This window comes from Pelophylax lessonae, assembly GCF_965119305.1.
Source record: "Pelophylax lessonae genome assembly, chromosome: 1".
In the NCBI taxonomy this organism is placed as follows: domain Eukaryota; kingdom Metazoa; phylum Chordata; class Amphibia; order Anura; family Ranidae; genus Pelophylax; species Pelophylax lessonae.
Window position 1 is genome coordinate 573,269,112 of NC_138768.1, and position 13,975 is coordinate 573,283,086.

A 13,975-nucleotide genomic window follows, 5' to 3' on the forward strand; every position below is an offset into this window, starting at 1 on the left:
TGCTATAACCCTACTCTGAGTCACAGGAGAATAAAAGTAAAGGTACTCCTGTAGCCCAAAAGAGAAGTATTGGCAAAATAGTTTTGGCCATACTTCACTTTTAAGTAGGCATACACACATTAGCAGGCTGTGACAAGAATGAGTCAACCATGTTCTCAATCACATCCAAAGGATTTATATAGACTGGTGTGGAGGCTTTAAATGGAACCTGTCAGGAAAGAAATATGAGGGCTGTTGCTTTTTTATCCCAAGATGCAATTTCCAGGGGTGTCCTTTTAATTCTCTCACAATGTATGTCACTGACTCAAAACAAGCATGTGCATTTAAGATGCCCAAAAACTTCAGAGCTCGTATGTGTATTTCAGGTCAGCCCATGGGCTTGCTTCTCCAAAGTCAAGTCAACAAAAGCATCCCCAAGAATGTCAAATTATATTGGCATGAGAGGAGCTTCTGTTAGCCTGAAAGTATCCAAGTTTTGCATTTCCTGTTGAAAGGATGATGTGGTTAAGGAATTTTTTGACCAACTGGGGTCACAGCTCTATTACCATTGGCCTAAAAAATTTAAGGCACCACAAGATATGGCTGACTCAAAATCAAGACTATTATAGTGTAAACCTACATAGGAGGATCTCATGCTCCTTATAGCAATAGAAAACAAACCATGTCTTACCGTGTCGGTACAGGAACTTCTGTGAGGGCACCAAACATCACTGCATCCTTTAGTCGGACAAAAGCAATGAAGGGATTCTCTAAGAAGTCAACCTCTCCAACAAGTACATTTGAAGCTTCGGCATCTCTTGGCAATTTTTTCATGAATTTGTTTTTCAGCTAAAAGATATATAAAAGTATTGTGGGTACATCAGGTTACCACAAATAGCACAGCCCAAATTCAAGCCACAATGACTGTAAAACCTGGAGAAACCCTTTGTTTGACATCATGAGTTTTCCTACCGTTTAATGATCTGTTGCAAATCCATTTTATACAATTTCACAAATGAGAAATGAATAATATACATTAACCCAGTAAGTATACCATAGTGGTTATAATTAAAACATTTAAGACCTATACAAATGTGAAGTGAAACCAATAAAGAGCACAAACCTACATTAATAAAGAACTACCCACCCTGGCACTTCTAGACATTTTCAAGGTGCATTTCACAGCTATGAAGGAAAATTTCACAAAAATTGCATGATACAGTACTTTATGCCAAGCTATCTCTGCAGTATAAATGTGTTCTATTCAAAATAAATTTGTATACTAGAACACGTGGATGAGAAGGAAATACTAAGGTAAATGACAGCAGTACAGGTGAGATGTGATGACATCTGTTCTTAGGTGAATATGCAGTGGGGCAGGCTACCAGTGACACAACATGCAAACTCAGCAATAATACGCCATAGTTTCCATATATTTGCTATAGATGCATTGGCTGTACTAAATCAGGGACTATCTTGTCTCTCATGGCTCGGCAAGGATATACCCCTTGTAATTACACAATTATTTCATAGGGAAAAGGCAATATTTTGATGGTGTTCCTGTTTATGTCATTAGAAATGTACATGCACACAAAAGAGAGACATATTAACATTCTGTGTGTATGGTATGCATCATGCAGGAGTCATGCAGTGGCAGCAGTGGTACCATGCATATTTTCTCACCTGCTTTTGCTTCATGAGTTGAGTTTTGTAGGCCTACAAAATGTCAAACATTAATTCTAACACTTGCTGATGGAATAAACAGGAAACAACTTAATTATGGGATCACGCTCCCATGACAGTTTCTTCAGAGCTCATATCATATCTAGTAGTATCATATCTTTGTAGTATGACAAATCGGAATAGCAAAAAGGCAACTCAGAATGTCCCACTTGTTTAAACTACTATAATTTCACACATTTATTTATTTCAGTCTTGCACTGTTGTACAGGCCCATCTCCTGTATAGAATGCTTAGCTAATTTCACTGCACGCTGTGAATTTCTTACAGTGTGATTATCAGTGGGTCTAAAATAAGATATACAGTGAAAACTGAATGGTTTTATTTAAAAATGTTTGCTAGCATGCTGATTAGGGGGAGGAAAGCAGAACCAGGGAAGGGAAGGCAAAATATAAGCAGAATATACTTCAGTTTTAAAAAGACCAAAAATAAATAAGATCCTAAGACTAAAGCTGGCCATACACTCTGGACATTTTGGTCTAGTTCCGATGAACTGGAGGAAATTTGCTTAGTGGGTGGCCTTTTCAGCTATCCCTGTCCAACTTCTTTCCACTAAAAAATGGAAGGAGTCGGGCAAAAAAACAAACAGTGGCTGTGTCCAATCAGATGCAGGCTCTGTTCAGGCATTTTGACAGCCACCTGTCAAAATACAACAGCCACAGCAGAGATCTGTTCATCCGCCTAAGGGCTGAATCTATCAGTGTATGGCCAGCTTAAGGTCATTTCTCATATTTAAATTTGTAACTGCCAGTTTAGGCAGGGTAGCCTTAAAGGCCACTTCCAGGCTAAAAAAAAAAAAAAATTTTAGTACTAGATGGGCACTAATAGAATAAAACATCTGCTGCCTTCTTATAGCTCAAAGACGCCAATGGCAATATTTCCCTGCAGCAGTTTTGGCCTCTGCCTCTCTACAAAACCCTACAGTAATTCAAACGTCACTCTGTCCAGCTGGAACCCCAGTTGCTGGCTCTACATTATGGTGAAACCATTGAATTTGGAAAAGAAAATTTAAAACCCTGTCAGGTTACGAAAAATTCAAGATCAAAGGTCCCTGCAACAGGTGGAGAGTAGGAGACACAAGATGTCGAAGAGGCAAGTATAAAAACACCTTCTATTTTCAGAAACCTTTGGTCTTGATCATTTTGTAGCCTGACAGAGTCATTTCATTCTTTTTAATGGTACAGCACTACTACTGAGAATTCTGGTGTAGATACTGTACTGACAAGCAATGAGGTCTGAGAAGTGACATTCAATTAGGGATGAGCTAGCCTAAAAACAATAAAAATGTATTTTATTCTTATGTTTGTGGCATAACATTGCAAAATGGCATAAACTGTAACTAATGTAACTAATGGCATAAACTGAAATGTAACAAACAATAAAATGTAACTAATATTGAATATCACACAAAAACGTGATATAAAACAGTATGTTTACTACTTTACAATCAAGGGCACTTATATCCAGCTGAGAATCGTAAAGTTTTTACTTAAACCTCCAAAGCAGTCAACTCTCAATATTTGTTATATGCTTTTTTCTGGATCCAGCAATTAACTTTAATATATTACCTCTCTGATCCTAGCCTTCTCATTGGACAGTGAAATGGCATCATGCCTTTTAATTTAACCTCTCTGATCCTAGCCTTCTCATTGGACAGTGAAATGGCATCATGCCTTTTAATTTACCAGAAGTAATACTGAACACAAAAGTAGTAAAGCGGATTCAGTTTTGCTTTAAGTTTGTACTTCTTCCCTTGCAAATTTGGGTTTCCACTTATTGCTCTGCTGTCTTCTAATAATCCAAAAGCTGCTTCTGCAAAAGTGGTTCCAAAGCACATGCACTTGTGTGATTTTTGTAAGGGCATAAAATAGTCTGCTGTGGCAGGGGCTTAGGGGACCTTTATGTCCTAAAAAGGAGCTTTGGCTGTACTTCTCCTGTAAATCAGCTTTTTCAGCAAGCCGCTGACAGCCTGAGCCAGCCGCTCCTGCCCCTTCCACAGCCTAGGGCTCCAGTGAGCAGAGAGCCGACAGCCACCAGTTCTCAGGGAGCCCTGAGAATCAAGCGATCGTGGGTTTTAGATTGCTCGGTTCTCAGTGTTAGAGCCATCAGGGGACAGATGCAGCATCTGACGGATGCTGCATCCACCTAGGTAAGTATACATTTTTTAAAATTCTAAAAAAATCCATACTTCTCTTTTAATTATGTGCTTTAGAATAAACTGGCAATGTATTGTGTTAAATAATAGAAAAAGTAATAGTAATAAAAATAATAACCATGCAGCTACAGCAGGGAGCATTGATAGTTTCAAAAAACTATTAGATGGACACCTTAAAGACCACAACATACAGGGGTATACAATGTACGGTTAAAAGCAAACACACACACACGCATCATAGGTTGAACTGGATGGACTGATGTCTTTTTTCAACCTCACTAACTATGTAACTATGTAGCTTTTTGTTACTCTATATAAAAAAGAATGTCCTTAGATTGTAATAGCAATGATATATGAAGTACAACCTTTAAAAGAGGTATTTGTTTGTCTCATTTCCATTGCAATTGAAAAAAAAAAATGGGAGTTTATTGTTCACTCAAAGATAGTGGGCAGGGCCATAAAAACTGTTCCTTTATGCCACTGAAGCCAAATGTATGTCTGGAACAGCTCGCTGGCTTATAGTACATATATAGCCTTATATTATAAAGCAATTTATACCAAACAGTAATGATTAAGTTCCTTCAGTCTATAGATCAAAGACATATGGATATTCCAAAAAAAACTTTTGTATAAATAATAAGTGCTGTGTCTATCTTTCCGACTGCTTGCTGCCTCTACATAAGTCTGGCTGTACCTGCTTGAAGTGGAAAAATAACTTCTACTGCCAGCAGGTTAATGAAAGTAAAGTAGAGGATTATAGTAATATCATCTGTAGGGAAACTCTATTAGACTGTGCCAAAGAATTACTGTATTACACAGAGGCAAAGGAATTTGGGGAGGTTGAGATGCTAGGCATTTACTATATTTAACATGAAACATACTTCTAATGCTTTCATAATGGATGTATATGGCAAGTTAACACATTATTTGTGTGCTTCGGATTTTGTGATATCTTCCGTTCACAGCAGGCTCACTGCATACCTATGCAAATAATAATATAAGGAGGCTTTATCATAACCATATCTTTATCTGTTTTATCTGTTAATATATACTCTTACATACAGAAGTGGACTGGGACACTGGGGCCCCCAGAGGAAATGAAGTGTAGCACTTCACTGCAAATAGTGGATGTGGATTACTGTGAGTAGGAGTGAAAATAACCTGGCCCACAGATTATAAAATGCTCTTTAAGTACATTACAATGTAATGTTCATTATGATCAGAAAAAAACATAGTATCGCAACATTTTGAAAGTTGGCAAGGTTGACCCTGTGGCAGGATGAGGATTATGAGACAACTGCAGCACACCATTTCAAAACAAGAGCAATAATCTTAAAGTAGCGCTAGTGTGCCATGGCTAAATATGGGGCAAGCTGGGCTTTGGTTTGCTACTGACAATGTGGCAACAGGTATGGGGATTACAGCAAGGAATGGCTTAAGTTGGTACTTGGAAGGTGGAATCGCTGTGGCACAGTTCCCTCCCTCCTCCTCATGCTGGGGCTCTGTATATGCACTACTGTACTAGAGCAGATTTATACTTTTTTCTCCCCCTTTAAGCACACACATTGTACAAAAATATTCTTACAATGCAATAATATAACCACACAGGTACTGCATACCTCCCAACTTTTTGAGATGGGAATGAGGGACATCTATAAGCAGAAGTATGTATTCATAGAACACACCGCCTGCCACACCCCCTTACATGGAGAAATAATACGCAAAAATTAATTGGTTAAACCCACAATTGCTTTTATTTAACCACCACTATTCGTTTATACTTTTAAAATGTACAAATGCAACAATTTAGAAATTGGATGAAAGGTTTAATACTGTAAAACACTTTTTGATAAATAAATAGTGCATTTATAATACAGGTGTATAAATCAGACCAAAAGGTGGGACGAATGAGGAGCAAAGAGGGACAGAAGGACTTTGTTCCAAATCAGGGACAGTCCCTCAAAATCAGGGACAGTTGGGAGCTATGGTACTGTACTATGCAGATTTATACTTTTTTCTCCCTTAGGCCAACAAATTCATGCCACCCTTTAAAAACATACACAGCACAAAAATATACTTGCTTTGCAATATTAGAACTACACAGTTACAAGACCAAACATGTCCCCAGATACAACATAATTTACATACTGACACAACCACAAATATGTCCACAGAAACCTTATCAGTAGCATACTGACAGCCAGATACATCCACAAGAACATAGTCAGTACCCTGCTAACACAAGCAGAGGCCACAAGCAGTACTGTAAACTATAAACTTTTACACACAGACACCATTATGGGCCATACACACTATAAGATTTTCTGAAGACTTTTTCCTTTAGATTTACCAAAACCATATAATATGAGGTCAAACCTAAACACTTTCAATTAGTATGCAATCTGGCAGGCCCTTGCACTACATAGAAAAGGTAAATCTGAAGGAAAAATTCTTCAGAAAATCTTATAGTGTGTATGGCCCTTTAGTCTAGTACTGACAAAAGCAGAAATATGTCAAGGACAAAATCAATACCTTCCTTTCAAAATCAGAAACCTGAAGGTGCCACAGTGGTGTAAAAGAATAGCCTGTATAGTTACCATTCTGGTGGCCTTTAATTTCAAACATCCCTGCTTTGCAGGTCACAGTTTGTTGCTGGTATTCCACACTTCCAGGTTTTTGTATACCTGCTCCTCTAAGACAGAGGAGCTGCAGAAGAAGCCACAGCATGTGGTGGGGAGAGCAGGCATTTTACACATCCAGAACTGTGGAAATACCTACTGAGGCTGTAGACAAGCTAAGCAGCAACTTTTGAAGAGGTTGTCAGAAAATAAATAAATATATATTCTATTTGTTTATAGCCCAGGCTTCTTTTCCAAGTAACCCCCTTGGAAGACCTATGAAATGAGCTGGCCTGAGAGCAAGAGACAGAGTGCCCTTTTAGGCTCTCTGGTACACAGGGCTTACCTGTTCCAAAAACAGTCTTAGACCACAACAATGGCTGCATTGTGAGGTTTCATAAGCAAAATAGCACTTGAAGTTTTTGCATTTTTTCCCCCTAATGTGTCTTCCAGCCCTTGGCAACCAGGGTGACATATTGTGTGGGTGTGGCAGGCCGGTGGCCAAAGTGGGTTTACATGGCAGCATGGAAGAGGACAGGATGCCGAGTGCTTGGAGGAAGTGGAGACTAAGAGACACTATGGTGTATCAAAGCACTGCCTGCCAAGTAGAGATGGGTACTGTGTGACGCTGCACTATAAAGTGACATTCACCCTGAAGCAATGGACAGGCCTCCTTGGGAGTGGTGGGCAGGCCTCTTTGGGGCAGGTATTGTAATTGGCAGCTTATTGATCTGATAACTACAGCCCCTAGTTTTTAAGGTGTTTCTGCCCCACATATAAACAAACTGCCTCTGCCCCAACCTATAATGGGGTTTAGTGTGCACACATTTGCAAAAACATGCGAAAGCTGCAGAGGCCGCGACAAGGCACCCCTGTATTATCCACAGTCCTCACTCCTAACACATATATAATAATGAAATCAGATGTGTGCAATCAGGGCCATCTATAAATATATGCTTTTCTATTTTTGTTTGTATTGTAACTCATATCAAACAAAATAACTATATGTCAAACTCTGTGTTCAGTAGCTGCTGAACACCTATTAGTGATTTCACAACAGTAAGGAATAATCAATCTATAAACATATGGTGCAGCGCTGCTGAATATTCAATACTGTAAACAACTCCTATTATCACAAAAGACAATAATAATGAGTGGATAAATAAAATAAACATATAAATTTGTAAAGTAAAAGTCCTTTATATATATATATATATATATATATATATATTCCACCGCCATGCTCAAACCTTCTTAAACAAATGATTTGGTGCCACCACCACCTGGTGAACTGAATGCTCACCTCACTCCTGTTAATAGCAGACTTATTTTACAACTCCTGACAGTCACTCTGAAGTGGATGTAGAACTTCCTTCCTTAGATCTAGTACTCCCGTCTGGGCCAATACTCCTCACATGGACCACATGTAACACAAAGGCAACTCTATAGTGCTCTTCATTTAAATCATTTATTAAGATGCCCCAATCAAAATACACTTACAAAAAAATCAGATTAAAAAAGCATATATAAAAATTCCCAGCTCAACTTACCAGCCTGTAACAAACTGAATTGATCTGTCTAACAGTTCACACTTTTGCCCCACATACTTTGGGCTCACCAGTGGTTTCTCTGTTCTCTAGCAGGCCAGTCTGCCCCTGCTTATATATTGTTTGTAGAAAACACTGAGCCGTTAATTGAAGAATCCACCAAAGTCCAGACTTCTAGAATTTCTTGTCATGGCTACTGCAAAACTGTCCAGCTTGCAGTGTAGTATTCCACTACCCCTACAGTCACCTCTACAGTTTATCATGAATTCCCCTGAAAGACTTATCTGTCCCTCATGCCACATCTCTCTGCCAGTCTATAGATTTAAACAAACCTAAGAATAACACTCAAATTGCTATGCTTTTCCTTTTAAACACTCCACAACTTATCCTTTGCCTATACATACAGTATTTCTTACCTCATGCATCACTACTCCCCAAAACTGTGACTCCTCTGTGTCTTACTAATACCTCTCCCACTAATGTAAACCTTTGCATTTCCAGAAGACTTTTTTTAATCAGACTAGTTCTCTGGAATTCTTTACATTGGCCTCTGAAAACTAATTTCTTCAATACAATCTATTCTTCTTCTCTACCCAGCAATTCTTTATCAAGTAGCTAACTCCAGCACCCTCTCTTATCTACTGTGTTTACCCCTTTTAGATTGTAAGTTTGCTTTTTAAATTCCTACTCCTTAACTAGTTAATGTAAAGGCCTGCATAGTATGTGCACATATTTCTGTCCATGAAGGAACTACTAGTCTAATGTCCCTAATATGGCCACTCTGGCACCCACACATGACAATGGCGATGGAAGCCAATTACATACTTTCGGACTTGAGGAGGAAACAGAAGCACCAAAAGAAACCCACATAAACACTGAGATACCTAGAAACATCATCCAGACAATGTTTATGGGAATCTAGGATCCTGGTATTGCAAGGTCAGAGTGCTAATCACTATGCAGCCATGAAAATACTGTTCTACCATGCTAAACATTCACTGCTTTATAAATACACCCCAAAGTGTTAAAGTGCTTATGCCTGTAAACTTAAATGGAGACAAAAATCTCCTTGCTTTTCTCTATCCTGCTACTCACTGAGCAGCCTGACTGTACTGGCTTTTTTCTCTGTGCTAGAGATGCAAGCCATGCTGCTTAGCCTACATAATCGGATTATAGAAAGCAGACCTTCTACAGCTGCCTCCATCTCTGAAGGTGAAATAATTTCACCTCTAATCACACCTCCGGCATGTTAAAATCTAACAGCAAGACCGAACGTAACCTTTGCTTTATAACATTCTGCATGCTAAGACACCTCCTCATAACAATGTAGCCAATAGTCACTAAGAACAAGCAAACATGTATGTGATTTATATTATAACAACTGTTTATTATTCGGGGGAATCCAAAAAATCCCTACCAACACTTTTCTAGCACTATGGCCCTTGAAAATTGTCTGCCCCAAATTCAAAAATCCCTGCCGCCAGTTTCAGTTACTTAACCGATGCATGCAACAGATCCAGGTAGTTCTTAATAGTGCCACTTTTAGAGTCAAAAATATTTTTATTAACAATTTCAAGAAAACATAGGCAGTTACAAAGACACAGTGACAAAGAACATGAACAAGAACTATTGGGTAAAGCATAGAACCAACCGATGGCTATCGCCCATAGCCAGCCCACACAATTACACGAAATGGAATAACAAGTCACAACTGTCAGATCTAGAGGGTGAGAATAATTCTGAACGATTGCAAGCTACAAAGTAAGGAACATAGTGCCACTTTTACAAATATAACAAAACTGGAGGTAATTAAGACCAACTCTAAGTTCACATACAAAGACAGGCAAAGTGCCTGTCCCTGCACACCACGCAGCAGAGTGGCACCACTACCCTCTCCCTGTCACTAGTTGTTTCTGGCAGTGATGCTGCATTGGGCAGAACCTGATGGGGAAGCTGAGACGTTAGTTCCCCATTGGGTCTGCTCTTGCCTTGTAAATGGCAGCAGGCAGTGGACAGAACCAATAAGTTAGCACTTCTGCATAGCAGCACTAGGGATGTCAGTTTGAATCCCAACCACAACACTACCTGCCAGGTGTTTTTATGTTCTCCCTGTGCCTGCATGGGTTTCCTCTGGGTATTCCGGTTTCTTCCCACACTCCAAAGACATGCTGGTATGTAAATTGGTCCTAGTATATGTATGTATAAATGTGAGTTAGGGGCCTTAGATTGTTAGCTCCTTGAGGGCAGGGACTGATGAGACTGTAACATATATATGGAAAGCGCTGCATAAATTTATGGTGCTAATATGTACCTGTGATAAATAAATAAAAATAGCAGGCTGTCTATTGGCTAAGGATATACTCACTGCCTCCTGTTAATTACAAGGAAAGCAGATCTGATGAGGAACTAGTGTCTGTGAATCCCCATCAGGCTCTCTCCCCGATACAAAATTCCCCACCTCTGCACTGTCACGCAGACAATGCAGCAGGGAGGAAGCGCATTTGCACTGATGGCAGAGTGTTTATATGGACACTTTGGCTTCAGTGCATCTCCACATGTGCTGCATGCTCAAGATTCATGTACCTATCCACAACAGATATTTTTCATGTGGAGGCATGTCAGAATACTAAAGAATGTCTTAAACACTCTTTATTAATTCCCCTGATTAAAGGTGTGAATAAGGTTCAGGGGTTCAGTATTTTTAATGTAAAGGTTGGACCTCGAACACAGAGGTATGACCTCAAACTAGCAGAAGGAAAGCTCAAAACCTACCTTAGAAAGTATTTTTTTACTAGAAGAGTAGTTGCTTGGAACAGGCTTCCAGTAGGGATGGCGAGGTTGATTTACTAAAGTTAAACAGACTGTTCACTCTGGAAGGGAAATTGCACTTTGCAAGGGGGTTTTAACAAAGCTTAGTGAATGAGGTGAAGCTCTGCTGACTTCCATCATCCAATCATGTGCAAGAAGATATGCAGTTTAAAAAAAAAAAAAAGAAAAAAATGTTATTTTATTCTTATTACATTATTTTATTATGCCCACACTAGTAAGGCTGTCTCTTATGTATTGCTGAATAATACGCTTACCAGTTATTCACCAAAATTTTATTTTACTGGGATATTTCTATCTGTTCATTAAAGTTGAACCCCAGCCAAAATTTCTCCTTTTATTTATACGTGAAGACAAATCTATCCAAGGAGGATACAAACAGCAGAAAAATCTAACAAAGGCTCTAATCTTCCTCCACTCAACCCCAAAGATGGGGAAAAAAAACTTGCAATTCCACCTTAAAGAGAATCTTCCCCTAAAGAAAATCTGTAGATGATTTTCTTCCTCAGCATTTAACAAATATACACTTGAGTTGTTAGTACTGCTTTGTGGTTTCACATATTCTCTCCTTTCATTGTGTAAATTGCATTATGTTAAGAGAGAAGAAAGAGGACTTTATTATTTTTGTACCCTTTTCTTCATCTGAAGCCATACAAGGCTAACAAAATAATTCAATAAGCTCATCTGCAATGTGCAGTAATTCACAGCAATAAGTTCCATTTTGATCTACTGACATCAGATAACTGTTAGATGAACTCTGATTGAATAATGTGACTTGCTGAACTACTGAATAAGTTTGTTGCTCCATCTTCTTCAATGAAGACACCACACATCACATGACTTACACACCAGGATTTCTTCAGGAACTTGACTGTCTTGACTGAACAAACTGGCCAAAGCGTAGTTATTTCACACCAAAACATAACATGCCGTTAAAAAATGTTGAGTGAGTAAGCAGACAATGTCGATTTTAGAAAATGTTGAGTGAGTAAGCAGACAATGTCGATTTTAGAAGAGTTATTACATACAAGGCAACCCTTCGAACAAAAATGACAAGAACATGTGCCTACACACTTACTTGATCCTTGTCAGGCTTGTCTGAAATGTCATTGAGACTGGACGATGTCAGGTTTCTGTGTGGCGTTGATGGACTACCTATAAAAGATACAAAAATCTATTAGGCATTCCATTCATTAGGATGCAAGAATCCTATAAGGGAACAGCCATGAAATTATCAATTTTTGTACAAACATCTGGATCTAACTTGTAGCATACAAATAAAGCATAATACTGTATAATGAATCAGCCAGTTTACCAATAGTTGCCAACACTTTCATTTTTACCATCAATGTAATGTGAAGTAAAATACTGAAAATATATCTAAAAAGGGAATAGCAATGTGTTAAGTGCATTACCAATCAAATAGATTCATTATTAGTCTGACTGCTTTAAATTAAATAAAGATGAAATCTGGTTGCTATGGGTTCATGTTTAAATAAGCCCAGTGCAGCAAAGTTTTATAACTCATGGTTCAAGACTCAGTGTGGGTTTACACTGTTTATTTCCAGATGGTCAAAGATGTACTACTTTGCCCTGGGAACTGCAGTTTTATGGATCTTCAACAATGGTAATCCCATTGTTGAATCCCCAAGCTTAATAAGGCAATTGGGTTAAGTGAATAATCGGTATAAGCTGTTCACCAAAGGCTACCATACTGGGCTCTATTTTCTCCCATTCAGTCCATAGGCTGAACAAGAGGAAATCAACTGATTCCTTTATTCTACGCTAACAGTGTGGATGGAGGAACCTTCTCTCTGGTCATTGTATTCAGGTAACTGAACAGTGACTGCATGTGGTAGGAAGCAAGTCACTGTTCAGATGATAATTTTCCACCAGGCAGTTGATTTTTTAGCTACTTCGCCAAGGTGGGTGGCGCTTACAGGGCTACCCATGGCTAGAATTTTGGCTGATTCAGTAGGAATCAGCCAAAGTTCAAGCCATCAAAAGGAATCAAAATTAATGTTCACCTAGCTTAGTAAAAAAACAATAAGCTGTGTTCTCTTCAATCATCCAATTGCATACTGATTTTATAGACTGACGCCTATTGCAGGATAGCCAAGATGCTTCTCTAATGAACACAGTTTGTAATGTGCATGCAACCCAAGTAAATGTTGTGACAAACTTCCCCAGACATAAAGAACAACATCTGTTCTTTGTGTCTGTTGAAGCCCACTGCCTACTAAGAACAACCTCCATTCACCATATGATTAAATAAATCTTCCCTGCGCTTGTGGGTGCTTGCTCAAGTTAATGACTGTAGCACACATCAAGCTTTGTATTTACCTGTCAACATTGGGTATAACTGTATACAGCACCAGCCAAATCAATAAAAATAGCTGAAACTGTTAAAAAAAAAATAAGCGTTATTTCTGTAGGTTTTATACTTAATGTATTAAACCATTAGTTGATCTGCACTGAAGTCAGTAATGACTGCAGGACATGACATTCTGCAAATAACAGTTTAGAGGTAATGTAGTTATATAGAAAATACATGATGTGGGCTGAAAATACATTAAACTTTGTGAAATTAAAGCACTTTCACTATATACCTCCTTGCAGGAGGTAAGTATATGAAACACTGAGGTGCTTTAATACCTTACGTATTTACCACCTAACAATGTATTAGCGCTACAGGGAAAATCTTTTATCTACACATAGTGCACAGCTTTGACTTATAGCAATGCCCCCGTCAGCATCCTTTCTTGGAATAATAACAGCATACATCCGCATAATTATTTTCCAGCAAATTAATAAAACAGGAACAAGAACTTGGCACATGGTTAGATTTTACAATGACAGAAAACAGCAACAGGAGTGTTCTTTCTCGCCCACTGTATACACAATAAGAGCAGGTAACATATGTACAGTTACTGCTTTAAATATGTATTTCTGTAGTTGTGCTATTATTCGAAAGGGCTGATACATGAAGCAAACAGCTAAGCTATCCCATGTATTGCACTTCTACTTCTAGATACTTGCGCTATTTCCATGATGGTTTTAAGATTCCTTTTCCCATCTGGATCACAGCCTTGTTGTCAGCACTTAACAGC

The 13,975-nt window shown here is 38.6% G+C and overlaps 1 protein-coding gene across 4 annotated transcripts in view; it reads right to left on the reverse strand.

The window, feature by feature from the left end:
* The window catches only part of SLC4A4 (solute carrier family 4 member 4), a 342,218-nt gene that overhangs the window by 73,615 nt on the left and 254,628 nt on the right, over positions 1-13,975 (reverse strand). For all 4 annotated transcript variants that reach the window (XM_082243062.1, XM_082243061.1, XM_082243059.1 and 1 more), the window contains exons 7-8: positions 11,944-12,020; positions 671-828 (exon numbers count right to left, since the gene is read on the reverse strand). In XM_082243062.1, the coding sequence (XP_082099188.1) occupies positions 671-828; positions 11,944-12,020 (235 nt within the window). The remainder of the gene's footprint in view (positions 1-670; positions 829-11,943; positions 12,021-13,975) is intronic.